The sequence below is a fragment of the Chelonoidis abingdonii genome, chromosome 18 (assembly GCF_003597395.2).
Source record: "Chelonoidis abingdonii isolate Lonesome George chromosome 18, CheloAbing_2.0, whole genome shotgun sequence".
NCBI lineage: Eukaryota > Metazoa > Chordata > Testudines > Testudinidae > Chelonoidis > Chelonoidis abingdonii.
The window spans coordinates 13,713,401-13,735,238 of record NC_133786.1 but is presented as its reverse complement, the minus strand read 5'-3'; the positions used below and the strand labels follow the sequence as shown (position 1 = coordinate 13,735,238).

At 46.7% G+C, this 21,838-nt stretch overlaps 1 protein-coding gene and 1 long non-coding RNA gene across 4 annotated transcripts in view; one reads left to right on the top strand and one right to left on the bottom strand.

Annotated features, from left to right (window-relative positions):
* USP2 (ubiquitin specific peptidase 2) overlaps positions 1-21,838 on the bottom strand; it is a 72,552-nt gene that overhangs the window by 18,610 nt on the left and 32,104 nt on the right. For all 3 annotated transcript variants that reach the window (XM_032780463.2, XM_032780458.2, XM_032780472.2), the window contains one exon: positions 11,564-11,687. In XM_032780463.2, the coding sequence (XP_032636354.1) occupies positions 11,564-11,687 (124 nt within the window). The remainder of the gene's footprint in view (positions 1-11,563; positions 11,688-21,838) is intronic.
* On the top strand, positions 3,820-4,837 carry LOC116824892 (uncharacterized). The gene is made up of 2 exons (XR_004373732.2): positions 3,820-4,043; positions 4,630-4,837. It is a non-coding gene; the product is annotated as an uncharacterized LOC116824892 (long non-coding RNA).

The following is a 21,838-nucleotide window of genomic DNA, read 5'->3' as shown; positions in this document are numbered from 1 at the left end:
ACACCACCTACGGTTATTATAAGTGAAAGAAATTAGAAGGAAAAAAGGTTCTATATTCCCAGTATATTTACCTAGTGCAGTTGACAGAAATGTTATATATTCAGTTTCTCTGTATGATCGACTGTTTTAACCTCACCAGAAAGACCCTTTTAAACAGCAGAGGAGAAGAAAAACTTGTAAAAAAATTAAAAGCATTATTGTACGGGAATTTTGAAAAAGAGAACATGGCGATATCAGATTGCAGATCTTTAAAAAAAATTATTTCAAGTCAAGAGATTCCACGTCCCTTTAACAGTTCTCCACTTTTAAATGAGAGAAATGTCAATTTGAACTTAGCCAAAAGTCCAGTTTAACTATACATTTTAAAAGCTTCCCTAGGCAAGCAAGATGTGTTTCCCTTCTTTTAAAAAAAATCCCCAACTGTTAAATAAACAAAGGAACAATCTCCTGCATGTTTGTACCTTAAATACTGCAGCACTAGGAACCAAAGCTGAAATTGACTACAGACAAGTGTAACCGATGTCACTGATGTTAGTATACGCTGAGAAACGTAAATTAATACACAGCAACAAATAAACAGAGACAAGTAAAAGGATGTTTAAGATTCTTTCACTTTAACATAGCATAACTGGTATCAGATGTAAAGTATTTTCACAGTGTATGATTTTTGTGATCATTCTCCTTTGCATAGAAAAATCCAGATGTATTATCCGCCTGCATTAGAGCTTTCTTAGATTTCAAGCCAGAGTGGAAAGGCAGAGGACAGCTAAGAGAATTAGTCCAAGGGTACAGAAAGGACGACACACACAAAAATATAAGCAGGCCACGGGAAGGACAGTCTTCAATCAATATTCAGAAAATCTGGGCTCAGTTCCCAGCTCTCACAGAATCTCCGTGTGACCTTGGCCAAGTCATTCCACTGCTTTGTGTCTCAGTTTCCCCATCAGCGCAAACAAGGATTCCTCCCTATCTGAATGCAGAGAGGCTTAGAAGATAAATGCATAATATACACGAGGGCTCTGAAACTACTGTGATTGAGCACCACGGAAACCATTCACGCTACAGCGCCCTTTATTTTATCCCAGCTCTGCTACATCACACATTGGTAGGGTTCAGTCAGGGCACTCTTTTTAAGAGGGGGTGATTCATCCCGGAATCCTTAGCCAAGATCCTCCTCCCCTGCCTTCCAGTGAGCATGCTCATGGCGCACTCAGTGATTGTACTGCTTTGGGATGATGCAGGATGAAAGCTGCAGGTACAGACAACGTGAAACCGCTGGCATGTCACCTCATTTTCGATCCTGGATTTCAGTAGGCTCGATGTTGCCGACAGATGTTCACTTGTGACACCAAGTCCTCAGCGCTCTGCATGCTTGGAGGAACTCGTTATACTTTTTGTTAATCATGTTGCAGAATTCGCCCAGGTGGCTCAGGACAGAAAAACAAACACCATAGGGTTGCCAACTCTGATGAAGGTATTCTGGCAGATTTTTTCCAACATGACGTATGTCATTTTCTTAAATACCTATTAAATCTCCGGGTTGCTTTCAATATCACAGGAGATTGATGCCGATCTGGGAGATCCAGGCCAATCCTGAGGTGGCAACCCAAACCCACAGAGAGAAACCCCAAGGCCGTGGCCACAGGGCCAAAGCCTCCCACCCCCATACAGCCTCTCTGCAACCCTACATCGTTGAGATGGGCAGTGTCACCACCACCATGCCCACACCCTGTCCTTCCCTTCTCTGGGACCCCCCGGAGCCTTTATAACCCTCCTTAATTTACTCCCACTGCCCCTCCATGATCCCACAATCATCCCCTCCCCCAGCACTCTCTGTCCCCCTGGAGTCCCTGTCCAGGGTCCCCATAGCAGCCCCCTGTCCAGGGTCCTTCTCTCTCCCTCCTTCCCAGCACCCCTGCTCTGCCCCTATCACACACAAACACACACTGGGTCCCCCCCATTATCCAGTCCCTGGATCCCCCTCTGCCCTCCGGGTTTCCCCCCACCAGGGCCGTAGCAACAAGAACATGGCCCCTCCGACATATGTCCGGGGCCCCTTACAATGCAAGAACTGGAACCGGTATTTATTTTATACAATTACAGGGTTCTTATTATGTATACCTAGGCCTACAGTGGTACATGTATTTCGTATTTACGCAAAGCGCTTCTTTCGGCCTTGTCCGCAAATTGGTTAATCAATGCGTCTAGTCCAGAGATCTGGCAATCTTGTTTTCGACTGGAGTAACTGCAAGCACAGAAAGCCTGTCATTGTCATGGTTGAGCACAGGATATTCTTGATCGTTTCATTCTGCTGAGCTCTTTCAGCCCAGCGACAGTAACTGGTGTGGTCAGAAGAATCTGATGCCAAATGCAAGATTCGGATATATCTCCTGAAGGCTGTTCTTGTGTATGTACATTAAAATTGTTTGCCGTGACAAGTCCTCTCTCTTTCTCGATGACATAATAAAACGATTCACTTCCATTATGACTTCGTTGGCATCAATGTTTCCCATTTTTCTTTCAAAATTTTTGCTGTGATTCTCAGCTTCATTTTCTCTGTGACAATGCTTCAGGCCTGTTAGCGTTGTACAGAATCCAAACAACTTATACCACTCCAGCGAGTTGGTCAATCAGCGGATGAAACAGAAGATATGGCCTTCGAGATGAGAACAAGAAAGAATGCGATTGATTTCTTCGGCAGGAAAGACGACTCGAAATCATCAGCACATTCACAATCAAACATTCTCTTCTTCGTCGCACCCTGGTTTCTGAAATACCTGCTCAATCCCATATGCTCGCTATTATCAGTGCATTTTGACCACAGAGTATATTTCCTGTATTTGATAGTGTCGGAGAAAAACACAGTTCTCGGCTTTTCGTTTGGGCTTGCAGAATACAAATACTTTATTATTTCTCCAGCATTGCAACAGAGGTAGGGAGTGCCTAGGACACTGGGGGTGCCCCAGTCCGGACAGGTCTCTCAAACAGGTAAACAATTACAGCAGCACTTATACCTTTGTTACAGACAATAACAAGCAATAATACAGAAAATAATGAGCAACGGCTGCATTTTGTTTATACATGGGCTATCCTGCTATCTTATTTCCTCACTTCGTGGCGCCAGTCTGCGTATTCGATTATCATGCAAGGTCGTGATAACTTCTTTAACAGTTTTCTACTCGCTCCACACTATCCTCACTCTCTACAGAATCTCACATATTAGGGTTACAGCTGACTAACTCTTGCTAACAGACTGACGTGCATTAGGATCCCCTACAAATCCTTGTCATCTTCCCTATTCCACATTGAGTCTCCAAAAACTCATTGTAGCAGCCGACTTCTGCTGCGTAGTCAATTGACACATCTGGTGAATGAATTATTTGCGGTTTATGTGACGTGACAGTGAAGGTCATTCAACGTGTACACATCAGACAGAAAGCGCATTAGTTAACATGGGTCTAAAGCGACCGGCTTCTGTTGTCTGTATTGCCGGATCTTTCTTTTGAGCGCGCATATTCTCAAAACGATGATAAGCAGATCTGCAATGTCTTCAAGGTGATAACAAGCTTTCAGAGGCATCATTTCGACTCAACGGTGTCCGATACCTTTAACAGGATATTGCAATATGTCTTGAAGTATATCCCAACGTGAAGGTGAGAAGGAAAAGATAACGTATATCTGGTTAATCAACGAGAAAAGCAACAGCATTATTTCGAGCGCTTGCTGCATCTGAGATCACACGATTCAAGTGGTGAGCTACATGTACATACAGGCACAGTCATTTGTTTCTATCCTCTTTGTAACTTTGGGAGGTACGTACGTTTCAGGCAGCACGCTGGTGTTCTCATGTCGGTGTTACTTTTGAAATAGAAATGGCTCTCAGAGCCTTTGGTTACTGTAAATGAACTGCTGAAGGCTTGATGTCTGTGCTGCTGTTCTAGGTCCGGCAAGATCTGAATGTGGCCATTGCGGAATTTACTGAACAGAAGCAGCAGATGGAGCGAGACTCATTAGTTCTGAGTGTGCTGAAAGAGCTACAAGAGGTGAGGAAGGAGGCTGGGAAAATGGCTTCAGATCACAAAATATTTCTTTATTTTTTTCCACTGACCTCTTCCTGAGTCTTCGTAGTGAATAAATAATCATGACTCTTCTATCTCTATTCATACTGTGTTTTTAAAAAGACCTCTGTAATCTTAGAGTTGACACTTCTTTGTGTGTGATTATAGAATCATAGAAATGTAGGACTGGAAGGGACCTCAGTAGATCATCTCATCCAGTTCCCTGCACTGTGGCAGGACCAAGTGTTATCTAGACCATCCCAGACAGGTGTTTGTCCAAGCTGTTCTTAAGAACACTCCACTGATAAGAGATTCCACGATGTATCTGGGATGAAAATGCTCATTTCTCTGATTTGAATGAAAATATTTCTATTGATCTCAGGTTACACAGAGCTTCAGAGATGACCATTGACCTCCATTTACATTCTTTACCCAGCCCGCCGCCTCCCCCAATGCAACATGATTTTATTCTTGCTTCCAAATTAGCAACAGTATTCACCCTTGTGATTTGAGAGACTCTCCCATCCCAGAGCATGGAACTGATACAGCGTTTTGTCTGTTCTTTGAACAGAGCCACTAAGAGCAAAGCAAGGGACAGGCTTAAGGAGCAGAGCCATCCCCAGGGTGACGTGCCAAGCAAAGAAGAGTCCAGGACAAATGTATCCCCACTCTGAAGCTCTGTCCCAGTTAATATGTAGTTACAGTGGATTGGCATGAACTGGAAAGACGGAGGGAGGCCTGTTGCCAAGGCCTGTAAGGAGGCATCTCTAGCAGCCCAGGTGTGTTCTCTGGTGTAGCGTGAGGGGCAGCGTCTCTGCTTTTGCCTGTTGCCGCTGATCCATATTAAACAGCTAGCGTTTGGGCAAAGGCTGCTCTAGTGCAATGGTTCAGCCCTATTCTTGGGCTGTGTGTAAGGAGCATTCAAATATCCCCTTGGCTTGTGTTAAGAGGGACTTTGGATGGATGTCAAATGGAATCTTGCGGCACGTCTCCTGAGGTATGGGGGGGGTGTCATCTCTCTTGCTGGTGGAAGTTGTTCCACTTTAATTAAATGCAGTGTAGGCTAAGGCATGGCTGATAGCCCAGTGGGTTGGTTCTGGGCGTAGCCTGTGGAAAACAGGGGTTCAAGACTGACCTGGTGCCTCTGCCATTCACTTTCAGGAAAAGCCATGGGCTTGTTCTCCTCTTGCCTGTTGAAGCTCTTCCATTTTAGTTAAATGTGCTCTGGGCCAGCTTCTTAGTAACTCTCCCTCTCTAGTCCAGTGGTTCGGATACTTGCCTGGGTTGTAGGAGATCTTGGTTCAAATCCCCCTGCTGCCTGGCAGCAGGGATGTGTAGAGGGATTTCCTGCCTTCTAGGTGACTGTCCTTTGTGGTGGGCTGTTGCCCTCTTGAGAGGGGGTTGCTCACCAGTGACTCTCCCCAGGGGGTGGTGGCCCCCAGTTCACACCCCTCAAAAGAGCAGGGGAGTGCCCTGGGGTCTGCCACAACCTGGGTGTCAAGTATCAGAGGGGTAGCAGTGTTAGTCTGGATCTGTAAAAGCAGCAGAGAATCCTGTGGCACCTTATAGACTAACAGATGTTTTGGAGCATGAGCTTTCATGGGTGAAGACCCACTTGGTTGGTATTCCTAACTCAGGTGTGTACTGTGATCATGGAGGACAAGAGAGAGGGTTTTATTGCTCAGCAGCAAAGCCCCTTTAGTTCAAGGAGCAAGAGGCCCCCTTCTTCTGCAGGGGACCCAAACCACTGGACCACAGGCAGCCCAGTGGCTGTTCAATTAGCTAATGACCTTGGCCCTTTCCTTCAATAGGAAACACTGGGGCATCCCTGTGATGGGCCTTTTGCTCAGCTAGGAGGGGTCTCCTCTCACCCACCAGAGGCCCTCCTGGCCCACACAGCAGGGAGTTGAACCAGGGTCACCCACAATCCAAGCAAGCACCCTAACCCCTGCACCATAGAGGGACTTGAGAATTTACCTTGTTCCGGTTAATATATAGTTAAAGTGGGACGTTTGAGCAGTAAGAGATCAAGGTGTCCCTCCCATTTCAGGGAAGGGATTTGAACCAGCACCTCTTTGTTTCTTGGGTAAGTCCCCAAGCCACAGGACTGCAGTGGAAATCACACAAAGCAGTTGGGCCAATTTCCATGTCATATTTACTGAATGTGGCCTACCTGCAACAGAAAGGACTGAGGGAGACCCCACAGCCTCCTAGCCAGGCACTTAGGCCATTCGGTTAAGAGGTAGGCAGTCACCCTTCAAATCTCATCTCAGTCAGCATAAAGGGGATTTGAACCCCAAGCAGACCCTTTCTGAAGTAAGGGACCCAAGCCACTGGACCACAGAAGGACTCCTGGTGGGGAGGTGGCCCAGTGGCTGTTTAATTACCTAATGACATTGGCCCCCCCCTTCAATAGGAAACACTGAGGGAACCAGCCCATTGGAATATCTCCTAGCCCAGCACTTAGAGCATTTACTTGCCAGGTAAGACATCAAGGTTCAAATCCCGTCTCAGGCAGCATAAAGGGGACTTGAACCCCAGTCTCCCACAGATTGGGTACAACCCCAACCACTAGACCACACAGGACTCTTTTTTTCTTTCTTGGCCCAATGAATATGTAATGAAAGTGCAGCAGCTTCAACAGACAAGAGGAAAGGAGCCCCAGGGACAGAATACTGCTTAGCCCAGCACTTAGGCCATTCACATGCCAGGTAAGAGATAAAGGTTCAAATCCCGTCACAGGCAGCATAAAGAGGATTCAAACTTCAGCATCCCACAGGTCAGCCACAACCCCCGAACCACTACACCACACAGGCTTGCTTGTTTCCTTGCTTGGGTGTTTGCTTGTGAGAGTTGTGACCCAGTGAATATGTAATGAAAATGGAACAACTGCAGCAGAAAAATTGGATGCAGCTGCCACCAGCACCAGGCTGCAGTGAGAATCCCCCTTAATCCAGCAGCTGCATATTCACTTTGGAGATGACTGTTGAGGTCCTTTCTCAAGGAAGCTGAGAAAGGAGTTGATCCTGCCTTATCCAGATGCTGGGTAAAGACCCAAACCACTGGACTAGAGAGGGATTCCTTAGGGAAAAGGGGCTCTTTCCCAACTGCTCTTTAATGGAAGTGGCCCAGCCTCAAGCTGCTACAAAGAGCAACCCAGCTCCGAGTATTCCTTACTGGGGCTCACGCTTGCGACAATGCAGAGCCCTATTGAAATCCCGCCTCATCGGGCAGGGAGAAGGAAATTGAACCAGCGTCTACCCCTCCCGGGTACCAAAGGATTCTTGCCAACCACGGCCAGGAACCCCTCAGGTGACTAAACCGTTTCTTTTCAGCTTGTTCGGTACCTGCGAATGCCCCACAAAAGAGCTGAGGAAAGACGGGGAAGGAGGCTGAGGCCTATCGTGTAACTTTCAGCCTAGCGGTTAGGGTCCTCCCTTTTGATTGTGGGAGGGGGCACTGGTCACATTTCAGCGTAGACGAGCCATGCGGAAGCAGGGAGGTGACAGAGCTCTCTAAAAGGTGTGACGTGACTAAGGACGTGTTAGTTACCCCTGCACGTAGCACATGAGGCGGGGTGACCGAGGACACGAATACCGAACATTAAACCACACCAAAGGCCGCACGTCTTCCCACAATGCACGGTCGGCCTGCGGAGCTCATTGCCAGTTGATGTGGTGAAGGCCAAACTGTAAGTGGAGGGTCGAAAAGAATGAGTGAGTTTGTGGAGAATAGCGCCACCAAAGCTATTAGCCAAGAGCGTCAGAGACGCGGGCCAGTGCTCCGGGCGTCCTGAGGCCTCAGGGCTGCCAGAGGGTGGGCGCAGCTCACTGGCTCATTGCCCTCTTCCGGTCATTGCCGTTGAAGCATCTGCCCCTGTGGGAAGAGTGGCGACTGGGCTGGAAGGCTCATTGGCTCGGCCCCAGTCTGGTCGGTCTTAGGGGCTTCATTTCCCCCTGGCCTGCTGGGAAGGGATTTGAAAAGGCCTCATCTACCGCCCGGGAAGTGCCCCGGTCCCTGGGTCCTGGGCTGCTCAGTGGTGCCTGTTGAAGCTGTTCCACTATATTTAAATAGCACTGGGGTGAGGTGAAACGCGAGGCTCCCTCTCTAATCCAGTGATTGGGCTTCTCCTGGGAGCTGTGAGAGCTGCTGGTTCAAATCACCCTTTCTGCCAGCCCCCGAAAGGGGTGTGCAGGAAGAGCGACCTGCTGCGGCAGCCCATGCCTGTGTCCTGGTTATCCAGCTAGCGCGATGGAGGCTGTGCCCCTTTCATTAAGGAGCAACTGGGAAAGACACTTACTATCAGTCCCTCTTTAGTCCAGTGGTTTGGGTTTCTACCCGGCATGTGGATGATGCAGGTTCAACTCCTTTTTCAACTTGCTGAGAAAGGACTTGAAAAATGGTCTCCTGCCTTCAAAGTGAACATGCAGCTGCTGGACCAAGAGGGGGATTCTCATTGGAGCCTAGCAGCAACATCCAATTTTTCTGGTGCAGTTGTTCCCCTTTCATTACATATTCATTGGGCCAGAATTTTAGAAAGCAGCCCTGTGTGGTGTAGTGGTTTGGGGTTGTGTCTGGCTTGTGAGGGGCTGGGGTTCCACTCCCCTTTATGCTGCTTGAGACAGGATTGATCTCTTAACCCGGCAAGTGAATTGCCTAAGTGCTGCGCTAGGCACTCTTTTCCTCCAGCGGCTCCCTTGCTCTTGTCTGGTGTAGGTGCTGCACTTTCATTACCCAAGGGGAGTTCAAAACTCCCCTTGGCCTGTGTTAAAACGGACTTTGGATGGATGTCAGCTGGAATCTTGCTGCACGTCCGCTGTGGGGCTTCATCTTTCTTGCCGGTGGAAGTTGTTCCACTTTAATTAAATGCTGTCTAGGTCAACACTTATTTCAGGTCTCCTCAGTAGCCCAGTGGTTAGGCTATGAGATTAGCTTGTGGGAGACACGGGTTCAAGTCTGCTCTGGTCCCTCTGCTTGCAGGAGGAGGGATGGGCTTACTCTTGCCTGTTGAAGCTCTTCCACTTTAGTTAAATGTGCTCTGGGCCAGCCACCCAACAACTCTCACTCTCTAGTCCAGTGGTTAGGATACTTGCCCGGGTTGTGGGAGATCCTGGTTCAAATCCCCCAGCTGCCTGTTCAGCAGGGATTTGCACAGGGATTTCCTGCCTCCTAGGCAAGAGTCCTTGACAGTGGGCCATCCTTGTCCGAACCCCCTCTCTTTCTCAAGAGGCAGGTGTTTTCTTGGGACAGGGATCACTCACCAGCGACTCTCCCCAGAAGGTGGCAGCCCCCAGTTCACACCCCTCAAAAGAGCAGGGGAGTGCCCTGGGGTCTGCCACAACCTGGGCTTGTATCCTGATCATGGTGGACAAGAGAGGGCAGGGTTTTACTGCTCAGCAGCAAAAGCCCCTTTAATTAAAAGAGCAAGAGGCCCTGTGACAGGCCTCTTGCTCAGCTAGGAGGGGGTCTCCTCTCACCCACCAGAGGTCCTCCTGTCCCACACAGCAGGAAGTTGAACCAGGGTCACCCACAATCCAAGCGAGCACTCTAACCCCCACACCATAGAGGGACTTGAGAGTTTACCTTGCTCCGGTTAATATAAAGTGGAACGCTTGAGCAGTAAGAGATTGAGGTACCCATCCCATCCCAGGGAAGGGATTTGAACCAGGGTCAGCCACAATCCAAGTGAGCACCTTAACACCCATACCACAGAGGGACTTAAAACTTTCTTTTACTCCAGTTAATATATAATTAAAGTGAAATGCTTGTGAGGCAAGAGATCAAGGGGCCATCCCCTCCCAACAAACAGAAAGGGGGGGTTTGAACTAGCCACTCACCCTGCTGGAGACAAGTAGCCACACCACAGGATTACCACCAGAGCCACAAGGCTTCATTCTCATGTAATTTTTACTGAAAGTGGCTCCCCCCCCCCCACTTCCCAGCCAGGCACTTAGACCATTCAGTTGAGATGTATGTCATATAATGTTTTCAGAGGCCGGAGCTGGTGTCTCACTGGTATCTTCACTGTGCTGTAGTACAAGCAAGCAGCTCTCGGTAACCTGGGCTAGGGGTTGTTTGCTAAGAGCAACAAAACAAGTGAGAAACTCCCACCAGTAGTAGCCTCCTTCAGGCAGCACCTGAAACTTGCCAATTATCAGCTCACATGGAATCATGAAACAATTTCAGTATCTTCAAGTGTCCCCTGTGGATGGGTGACAGACAGCACAGAACAGCTCATCCTTACCATGGTGGTGGTGCTGCTGCCTGCTCCAGAAGCCACCTTTCCCTTTGCATAGTGTAGCGGTGAGAGCACCTGTGGAATGAGGAGATGCAACCGCCACAGAGATTTGCTGTGCTCCCATGCACGTAGCTGTGACAGGGAACGAGTGTAGCAGCAGATTATCTAACAGAGCAGAGACTGTGGGGAGCAGAAATGTTTCAACTATCTGCATACTACTGAGACTATGTGAGTAAATATAGCTCAAAGGGATGCTGCATTAGCCATTCGTTAGACGTACAGGTTACATTGAAAGCACATGAATATATTTTGTTATTCACACAATATAGTCAGACAAGACATTCCACAGCCCTTCGGCTAAGAGTCATTACTGTTCTATAAGGCATTCACATGGATTGTCATTGTATTCAGTGATAGTAAGAAGATAACTACAGTTGTACCTGTGTGCTTTAGATGTATGTCTCTAGTTCAGCAGACACCATCAGAAATGTGTGTTTTATACTGAGGGATTAGAGGTGTTGTTATCTGTGTAATTTATAAAACTAACACACAGAAAAAAGTTTCCCCAGTCAGATCATTCTACAAATAATGACACATATTGTAATATATTACTTGGTACAAACGCATACTGTCACGTGACTACAGCCTTTTGCTTTAACCTCAGGCAGACAAGAACAGGGAAATGTGTAAAATATATCACCTGGGACTAAATATGTGCCAAACGTTCCAAAGCAGCGTTATTTGAGTGCATAGAAGTTTTCTGACAATTTTGAACAAAATTAGCCTGTTTCTTCGCATTATGGTCGTTTCTGTGATTTTTTCCACATTGGACGCCTAGGAACCTTTAAACATCACCACTTCCAGAATCTACAAACATCCTGCTGATGACCACCAGATATGTGACTAACATGTGGTAGCAACCAATTTTTTCTAGTTGATTGGTTTGCCCTTTAGTGTCTCCAAATGGGTCTGGGCAGGTAGACTAGTGATGGTGTTGCTAAGGGGTCACTGAGGGCAGGGGCTGTGAGAAGAAAAGAGTCAACTGACTCTCACATCCTAGGGACAGTTTTGCAGGAAAATCTTCTTGACATGGAGCCGGAGGGCCAAGAGGCTGGGACCCCGTTTAGACAAGGTTACTCGCTGACGGGGAGCTGCACTGAAAGACCAAGGTGTAGGCCCCAGCTCAGCCCACAATCTGCCAAAGGGATGGGCCAGGTGGAGCCCTGGGATCTCCCAGCCCTGGCTGCAGGCACCTGGCTCTCCTTACCTGCCATCAGTGCAGTGTGCATACGGCTGTTGCTGTTGAGGTCCCTCACGTACTGGTTCTGCAAGCAGTAGTCCCGGAGCTCCTTTGTGTTGCTCAGACACTGCAGGATCGAGTTCATGAAACACTGTTGGGGAGGCAGAAGAGAAACCATGGCAACAGGAGACAGGACAATTCCAGCTGTGGGGGAGATCCCTGGCAAAGGGACACGGGTGCTAGGGGTGCTGGGAAAGCCCACCTCAACCTGGTGTTTCAGCCATATCACTGCAGGTCACTGGAGAGAAGGATCATGTGATCTGATCTGTGTCTCTAGAGCAGGGGCTCTCAGGCTTTTTCAGATGGGGGAGAATGCCCATTAGAACAGAAACAACTGGGGATCCCGCCTCAAAGAGCGGGGTTGTAACTCTGCCAGACCTGTCTGCAGACCCCAGGCTGTCTGTGCCATGCAAACCGGGGAGTTTAGGGGGGAGTTTGTTGGAGAGAGAAAGAATAAAATCAGCATGGTCTGGAAACACCACGTAGCTAATACCAACACTGCTTCTGGCTCCTCCCCCTCACCTGCATCCAGACAGAGAATCAGACCCAGGACGCTTCTACCTAGGTCCTGGTGTGGATTTGCAGAGACTGTGGCCTGCATTTCCCAGTCATAGAAAGCCAGGAGGGACCATCTTGCATGAGAGGTGTCCCTTGGTAAAATCTCTCAGGAAGCAGGTGGAAGAGCTACTGGAGGAGGTGGCTAGGCTGAGGAGCATTAATGAAACAGGAAGAATTCACAGAAAACATGCACATGGAGACCCCCGCAGGCAGAGGAAGCGATAGCACCACCGAAGGAGGAGGAAACAGCTCCTGAACTGGGGGGAAGTTGGCTGCTGGCTAGTTCTGGCAGTGTTCCACCCCTGCTTCCAACCCACAGTCCATAGAGATAAAAACCCAGTATGATGGCCTGGTAAGGAGGGTTGAGGAATCTCCCCCAAAGGTGGTGGAGGAAGAGAAGCCATGACCCCGAGCAGATCAGCAGTGACCACAGGGCTCTGGCAGTGAGGGTGAAGGAGTTGGGGGTGTAGGTGGTGTTCTCATCAATCCTTCCAGTCAAGTGTAGGGACCCAGGTAGAGACAGACATGTCCTGGAGGTGAACACATGGCTGCACAGTCATAGTGTCTTCAGGAAGGCTTCGGCTTCCTCCACCATAGGATGATGCTTGTAGTGGGACAGTCACTCCGCTCCAGTTTAGAAGGAGTTAAAAGCCAGCCATTGGGGAAGGCTGAGAATCAATAAGAAAAGGCTGAGAGGCAGCCAATCAGGGCCAGGCTGTGCCCTATAAAAGAGCTGCAGGGCTAAACAGCAGTTGGTCCCTCTGTAGCTTTGGAGAGAGATGGATTTAGCTGCTTACAGGAGTGAAGGACACCTTGGACAGAGCAAAGCTGGTGAAGGAGCAGGCTGAGCTTGGGAGCTCAGGCCTGGTGACCTCCCAGGCTGAGGCCTGACAGAAAGGCCTAGGGAGGAAGTGGGCCTGCAGGTCCAACCTCCTTGCCATTGATGAGTGGCCATCACAGACTGCAGTTTGCCCCTGGTGAGGGGGGCTAGATGATGTCTGGCAGTAGACATGGAAGCAAGGTGGGTATTGGGGTTCCTCTGGGAAAGGAGACCCAGAGAGTGGGGTCACTGCTGTGGGCAGCACCCCAAGGGAAATGGGCACTAGGGTTCAGGAGGGACACTCTCCAGCAGGAGATGCTTCTCAGGGCAGGGAGCTGGAGTGAATATGGGGGGTGCAGTAGGGAGTTGGGGTGCAGGCAGGGGGCTAGGGGTGTGGGGTGCAGGAGGGTTTTGGGCTTTCCCCTGGAATGACTGGACTGGCAGCAGCACTCAGTGAGGCTAAGGCAGGCTCCCTGACCCATCATGTCTCTGGAGGGAAATGGGTTGGGGGGGAGAAACAGAGAACTAAGTGTGCTGCCTTTGCCTGTGGGTATCTCTCTCAAAGCTCCCATTGGCTGCAGTTTCCTGTTCCTGGCCAATAGGAGCTTCTGAGGAGGTACCCACAGGCAAGGGCAGCACACAGGGCTCTCTGTCCCGGCTTCCCCAGGGGCTGCAGGGATGTGGTGTGGATAGCTTCTGGGAACAGCGCAGGGTGGCTGTAGAACTGCTTGAAATTGTTTTTAATCGTTCACTTTATCAATATCACTTCTGTTCACTGTTTGCCATCTACTACATTTGTCTATACTGTAACTTCTGTTCATATTGTAGTTCAAACCCCAATTTACAACCCTCACTCTGTTTTGTAAAAGCTTCCTCCAACCCTCATTTGTGTATATCCTGCTGTAATCTTACTAGTTTAGATGTGACAAGAGGTATGTAGAGATGATGTAATCAATCTCCAGCCCCAGCCTGTCCTCATGAAACAGAGGTCAAACACCACCAGGTGAAGATACAGACAAGAGCCCTAACAAAGTAAGAAGAATCCACCCTAAAAAGAAAAGGTACAATGGAAGAGAGATCAAAGCCAGGTCTGAGGCTGCAAGTCACACCTGCAATTAACGGATTATCAATCACCAAACCCAGAGGCAGCCTGACACAGCAAGACCTATAGACTCTGGATTCAAACTAAAGCCTACAAAAAGGATGGGTGACATGGGAGACTTTGAAGGGTAACATTCTCCAGCCAACATGGAAGGGCATCAGTGCATGGCCAACAGAGACCCAGCTTTCCAGGCCAGTTAGCCACCACAAGCTACAAACCAAACTGCAAAATCAAGCCACAAACTCAAGCTATATTCAGGACTGGTAACTATGCAGCAGCTGCAGAACATCTGATGGATGTGTATAGGTATTAAAATTAGCTCTAATGTGGCATCTTTGTCTTGCCTCTAAAAAGGTCCTGTGTAGCTTGGTCTGTACAACATTATTGGTGAAGAATGCAAAGGGGAGCAAGCATAGAATCCAGTTATTATGAAAATTGGTGTGTACACTGCCAGCTTTAATAAGCCTGGCACTATAGGAAAGATTGTAAACTTTCAGTTAATAAACCACAAATGCTGAAGGAAATAGGAGTTTAGGTTTAAATCTTATTCAAATAGTAAAATACTATGCATTGAGACCTTGATGATTAAAAGATATAGACACCCTTGGTCATAGCAGGGCTGAGAAAAAGGACAAGTTGAGCATCCCTCTCTCCACCCTGGACTGCAGGGACGGAGTAACTAGAGGTGAGTATACTCCCGGTCATAGTAAGGGTAACAGGAGGAGGACTTAGAGATCCTTGCTCCAAACTGAAAAATCCTAGGTGCATACACCCTCAGCTGTAGCAAGACTGAGCTAAAGAGGAGAACTTAGTGTTTGTCCCTCTGATCCTAGGAAGGATTTTTATAGTTGGTGTATAAACACTCGGTGATAGTAGACCAAGTGATAAAGAGGGAGGCTTACTGTCTCTGCCTCTGGCCCAGAAAGGGTTTTGCTCTTCCAGGAGTTAAAAAGGTAAAGTTCTTTCAGAAGCTGTAAACTGCTCTTTTAGGAATTAGGGGTTATAGTGCTTGATATTTAACAACTTGGTTTTGTTATGGTTAGCTGGTTGCTTACAACTGGTGTGTGTGCGGGGAGGTAGGGTGGCAGAATGTTTAAAAAACAACTGTCTAAAGATATCCTTAAAACCCAAGCCAACAAATTGGCTAGGTACTCGGTAATAAACACTCAACTCCAATGCAAAAGGAAGCAGCTGCCGTTTGGCTTCTGTGGAAAACTTGTAATAAGGTATTCCTTCAATTGGCTTAAGGGGGGAGGGGGGTGGTGGAAATTGCACCAAGATTTACAAGCCTCTGCCCTGGGGAGAGAAATGTAAGTAGTACCAAACTCAGATGCCATTAAGGTTGGGTACAGAGTTGAAACAGCACTCAAATCTTACAGCAGCAGTAACTTCAGAAGAAGAAACATTTAAGACTCCAGAAGGGGCAGACTTCTGGGACCCCTCCAGAGATTGGCAAGGGGGATATTTGGGTAGATTACTCCTCCCAGGGCCAAAATGCCATTGGAACAGTAACAACAGTGCCTGCTTCTACCTCAGACCTCCAGGCCATGGCAAAGTGGCTGGGGATTTTAAAATGAAGAAAAATTAAACAAACAAAGAAATGCACCACTTAATTAGCATTTGTGCAGCCCCAAGTACCGAACACACTGTGGCAGAGACAGACCCTGCTCAGACATGTGGTAGCCCTGTGCTAATTTATTTCTAAGCTTTTTATCTTTCAGGCTCTAAACCAGAACATCAGAAATACCATGGTTATAGTGTCATGACAAAGTCTGTGTTGCATGTACTGTCTCTCTAGCGGGGTCCTGTGCTAGCACTGGGTCCAGAAAAAGCAGTACTACACTAGACAGGGCAATCTCTTTTCTTGTCTCTACTTCCATGTCCATCCAACTTACCAATCACCACTTGTGTCCAAAAAACTTCGGTCCCCAGTGCATCAGGTTTATTTTTTTTAGGTTCTCAGTCATTTTGTTAATTTTTGTTAAAACATTTGTATAAATTCCACACTTTCCTCTATGCTCCCTGGTTCTTCTTGCCCAAGCCCTAAAGGGTAGTTCTGGAGGGGGGAGAAGAGAACTAACATTTAGTTGCTAAAATGTTGCAGAATTCCCTATTTTTAACAGTTAAGTTTTTGGGGACCTGAACCTACAACTATGGGCCAAGGTGTTACAGGTTAAGTACAAATCAGCTTAACCTTGCTTAACTGTGGTCCTCCTACACCATCTCATTTGTGTGTGTGCCTAAGAAGGTCCTGACCAAACTTGTGCTTAACTTTATTTGTTAAGGTTCCCAATAACCAATGGATGGTTTTATGTTCCCAATTATAACTATAATTGTTTGCATGAGTGTAGGTTATATCTGGCATTGAGTCAATTGTAATAGTTGTTATAGTTACCTGGTTATAATTGTTGGGTTTGTTTGCAATAGGTAACCTGCACCCTACAATGACTACTGTAATCATAGATCAAGGGGCAGAGTTGTAGGAGCAGCCCACCTGGTCAGCAGTTCTAAATATATTTCATCCCATCATTGTCCCATTAGTAACTTATGCTGGTTCTGCCTTAAAAACAATTACATAAAGGTGTGACCCATTCAATACCCCTGGATTGAAGGGTCAAAAGGGGGACAATGTAAAACTAATGAATGAAATTGTTTTTAATTGTTAACTTCATCAATATCACTTTTGTTCACTGTCTGCCATCTACTACACTTGTTTATATTTTAACTTCCACTCACCACATTGTAATTCAAAACCCATTTTAAAATGCCCACTCCATTTTGTAAAAGCTTCCTCCAACCTTCCTTTTTGCAAATCATGCTGTAATCTTATTAGTTTAGTTCAGATGTGTGACTGAAGTATGTATAGATGATGGAATCAACCTCCAGCCCCTGCCTGTCCTGATGAAAAAGGTCAAATATCACGGGCTGAAGATGCAGACAAGAGCCCTAACAATGTAAGAGAGTCCACCCTAAAAGAAAAGGTACAATACAAGACAGATCAAAGCCAGGTCAGAGGCTGAAAGTCACACCTGCAATTGACAGGTGATCAATCACCAAACCCAGAGGCAACCTGAGGCCAGGTCTACACGACGCACGAAAATCGATTTTAGATACGCAATTTCAGCTACGAGAATAGCGTAGCTGAAATCGAATATCTAAAATCGATCTACTCAGCCGTCTTCACTGCGCGGGATCGATGTGCGTGGCTTGCCATGTCGATTCCGGAACTCTGTTGGGGTTGGTGGAGTTCCGGAATCGATGTAAGCGCGCTCAGGGATCGATATATCGCGTCTAGATGAGACGCGATATATCGATCCCCGAGCAATCGATAGTAACGCGCCGATACGGCGCGTCGTATAGACGTGGCCTGACACAGCAAGACCTATAGAATCTGGATTCAAAACTAATGCCAACAAAAAGGATGAGTGAGATGGAAGATTCTGAAGGGTAACATTCTGCCAACATGGAAGGGCATCGGTGGAGGCCCAACAGAGACCCAGCTTGTCCTTGTGCCCAGCTTTCCTGGCCAGTTAGCCACAACAAGCTACGAACCCAAACTGCAAAATCAAGTCACAAACTCAAGCTATATCCAGGACTGGTAACTATGCAGCAACTGCAGAACATCTGATGGGTGTGTATAGGTACTAGGGGTGATGCTATATAAGGATTAAAATATTAGTTGGTCATAACTCAAATTATTATCATAATAAATGTGGCATCTTTGTTTTGCCCCCTGAAAAGATCCTGTGTAGTCTTGTCTGTACAACATGGCAATCCTGTGGGGTAGATCCAAAGCCCTGAGGGGCTGGATCTGGCCCATGGGCTGTAGCTTACCCACCCCTGTTCTAAGGAATGGTAGGAAGGGAAAACAGCAGAATAAAGACAATTGACTTCAGGAAGGCAGATTTTAGCAAACCCAGAGAATTGGTAGGTAAGATCCCATGGGAAGCAAGTCTAAGGGGAAAGAGTTTAGCAGAGTTGGCAGTTTTTTCAGAAATATAACTAAGGGCACATGTGCAAACTATCCCCAGGTGTAGGAAAGATAGGAAGTAAGGCAAGAGCCTGCCCTGGCTTAAACAAGAGATGTTTATGACCAGAAACTCAAAGCATCATACAGAAAGTGCAAACTAGGTCACGGTATGAAGGCTGAATATAAAAAACACAAGCCTATAGAGATAAAATTAGAAAACAAAGGCATAAAATCATATTCAACTAGTTAGGGGCCTAGAAGGTAATAACATATTACAACAGTGGTTTTACATTAAGAGATCCAAAGTGATCTGCACCTCCATTCAACATTTTTTTTTTTAGGGATCCTCAGTTGAAACCCACTGCAGTACAAGCAAGAGGAAGACCAAGGACAGCGCAGGCCTATTACTTAGCGAGGAGGGAAGGCAGCAACAGTAAACAAAGCAGTGGCTGAAGTGTTAAATGCCCTTTTTGTTCCAGTTTTCATAATGGTTACAGATTGATGTTCACTAAGGGCTTGGCTACATTAGACATTTCAAAGCGCTGCTGCGGGAGCGCTGCCGCGGCAGCGCTTTGAAGTGTGAGTGTAGTCAAAGCCGCAGCGCTGGGAGAGAGCTCTCCCAGCGCTGCTTGTAAACCACATCCCTTACGGGTGTAGCGTGCAGTGCTGGGAGCCGCGTTCCCAGCGCTGCCGTCCTGATTACACTGACACTTTACAGCGCTGCATCTTGCAGCGCTCAGGGGGGTGTTTTTTCACACCCCAGTTGCAGCGCTGTAAAGTGCCAGTGTAGCCAAGGCCTAAGTTAGTGGGCCAGTGTACATGGAATAGGGTACGAACTAGTTAAGACAAGTTTGTGGGTTTTTTGTTTTTTCCAGGTAGAATACATCCTAGAATACTTAACGGACTGGCTGAAGGGATCTCTGAGCCATTAGCAATGATCTTTGAGATCTCATGGAGGACAGGAGAGATCCCAGAAGACTGGAACGAAACAAATTTAGTATCTAGCTAAAAAGTGGGGGGGAGGGGGAATGACAACTCAGGGGATTATAGACCACTTGTGACAGTGTACCCCATAAGACATTTATGAGCACTCCATAAAGCATGTATGATACAACTGGAATAGACTTTTGCTACATATGCCATGTAACCTTTACATAGATGTGTTATGATCTATTGGTTATGTTCATCCGAGTTGTATGCAGGTACCATTTCTGTGTTCTAAGTTATGAACATTGGCTGTATAACTGCTAATGACTTTAAGTGGCCTTAATTAGAACATTTGGTCACTTCTTGCAAAAGGAATGTGCAAGTTAAATGCTCAATCAGGAAGCACTTAACAGACAAAAGAGCTTGGAGGACTCCAATCCACATAAGTACTCTACCTGAGGATGTTCAAGGTAGCATGTGGGTAATGGCTGCTACTTGCAAGACCGGAGTCATGCATGGGCCTGTGACTTGCCCATGTGATTCCAAATCTCCATTTTTTTTGTGCCTCGATTCTACACAGGGTGATGGGGGTGGGGGTCTCCACCCACGACTCTATTTAAAGCTTGGGAGACCCCTCCGCTGTGTCTTCAGCTGGCTAAAGAAGGAGCTTCTGCACCCCTCCAGGATACTTGAAGGAAACTGGAACAAAAGACAGTAACTACAGGGAGTAGGAGTGAGTGCTGGATCCAGGCTAGAAGGAGATTAGCCTGTAAAAGGGAGCCTCCTGGAATGGTGAGGATCATATGTGTTTAGCTTGATTAGACAGACATTTGCACATTTTATTTTGCTTAACTTACTACTTAGAACCACTTAAATCCTACTTTCTGTATTTAATAAAATCACTTTTTACCTATTAACTCAGTATGTATTAATATCTGGGGGAGCAAACAACTGTGCATCTGAGAGTTATAGATGGCAAACAATTTGAGTTTACCCGGTATAAGCTTTATACAGGGTAAAATGGATTTATTTGGGTTTAGATGCCATTGAAAGTTGGGCAGCTGAGTGTGAAAGACAAGCACAGTTCTGTGAGCTGTTTTCAGGTAAACCTGCAGCTTTGGGGCAAGTAATTTAGACCCTTAGTCTCTGCTGCAGCAGACGGAAGTGTCCAGCTCAGCAAGACAGGGTGGTGGAGTCCTGAGCTGGCAGGGAAAACAGGAGCAGGGGTAGTCTTTGCACATCGGGTGGCAGCTCCCAAGGGCGTTTCTGTGACCCAACTCATCACACCACTCATCTTAAATTTGGCATTACTTATAAAGATAATGGAGCAAAGAATTAAAGAATCAATTTGTACCTATCTAGAAGAGAAGGTAATGGTTAACATGTTGGCTTGTTCTTGACACATCTTACTATCCTTCAGCAGTGTGGATGTGGGGAAACAGGTGTGGTAAGTTTTGACTTCAGTAAGGCTTTTGATACTGTCTCAGATGAGCTTCTCCTAAACCAACTAAGGAACTATAGCCCAGATGAACCTGCTGTAAGGTGGGTGCACAACAGTTGGAAAACTATACTCAGAGACCAGTTTTTGGTGGGTCACAGTCAAGCTACAAGGGCATATTGAGCAGGACCCTGCAGGGATCAGTGTGGAGGCCAGTTCTAAACAATATCTCCATAGATGATTTGGAAAATGGCATAGAAAGTACACTTAGTCTGCAGTTGATACTATGGTGGGAGGGGTTGCAAGCATTTGGGAGGACAGGATTCAAATTCAAAATGATCTGAAATAAATAGGATGAAATTCGATGAAGACAAATGCAAAGTATTACATTGAGGAAGGCACAATCCGTGTGTTGGCAACCTTTCTGTATTGCTGTGGTGAGTCTTCCTTTTTTCACTCTAATTAAAGGTTTCATGGGGCAGTAATACATTTTAATGTTTTTGGAAGATCTTCCTGTAAGTTTATAATATATCACTAAACTACTGTTGTATGTAAAGTAAATAAGGTTTTTAAATGTTTAAGAAGCTTCATTTAAAATTAAATTAAAATGCAGAGCCCTCGGCACTGGTGGCCAGGACCCTGGCTGCACGACTGCCACTGAAAATCAGCTTGTGTGCCACCTGTAGCACATGTGCCATAAGCTGCCTACCCTGGCATAATCAATTGCACCAAGACAAATGACTGCCTGGAAAGGAGTACTGCAGTAAAGGATGTAGGGATTATTGTGGATCACAAACTAAATAATGAGTGAACGTTGTAACACTGTTGCAAAAACAAGCAAATATGATTCTGAGATGCATTAGTAGGAGAGTTTGTAGGCAAGCCACAGGGAAATAATTCTTCTACTCTACTCAGCACTGTTAAGGCCTCAGCTGCAGTACTATGTCCAGTTCTAGGTACCACAGTTCCGGAAAGATGCAGATAAAATTGGAGAAAGTCCAGAGGAGAGGAACAAAAATGATTATATGTGTAGAAAAGTTGACCTAACAGGAACGACTGGAAAAAAAACTGAGTTTGTTTAGTCTGGAGAACAGAAGACTGAGGGGAAAGAGGAGTACATAAAAAACCTCTTCGTCTTACCCACCAAGGACAGGACAACAAGCAATGGGCTTAAATTGCAGCAAGAGCGATTTAGGTTAGACATTAGGAAAAGTTTTCTGACAGGGCAGTTAAGCACTGGAACAAATTACCTAGGGAGACTGTGGAATCTGTCATTGGAGGTTTGAAGAGCAGGTTACATACACCTGTGAGGGATAATACTTAATTCTGCCTCAGCACAGAGGAATGGACTAGATGACCTCTCATGGTTCCTTCCAGTTCTACATTTCTGTGGTTTCTATGTACATGGCATTTCAGCACCACTCCAG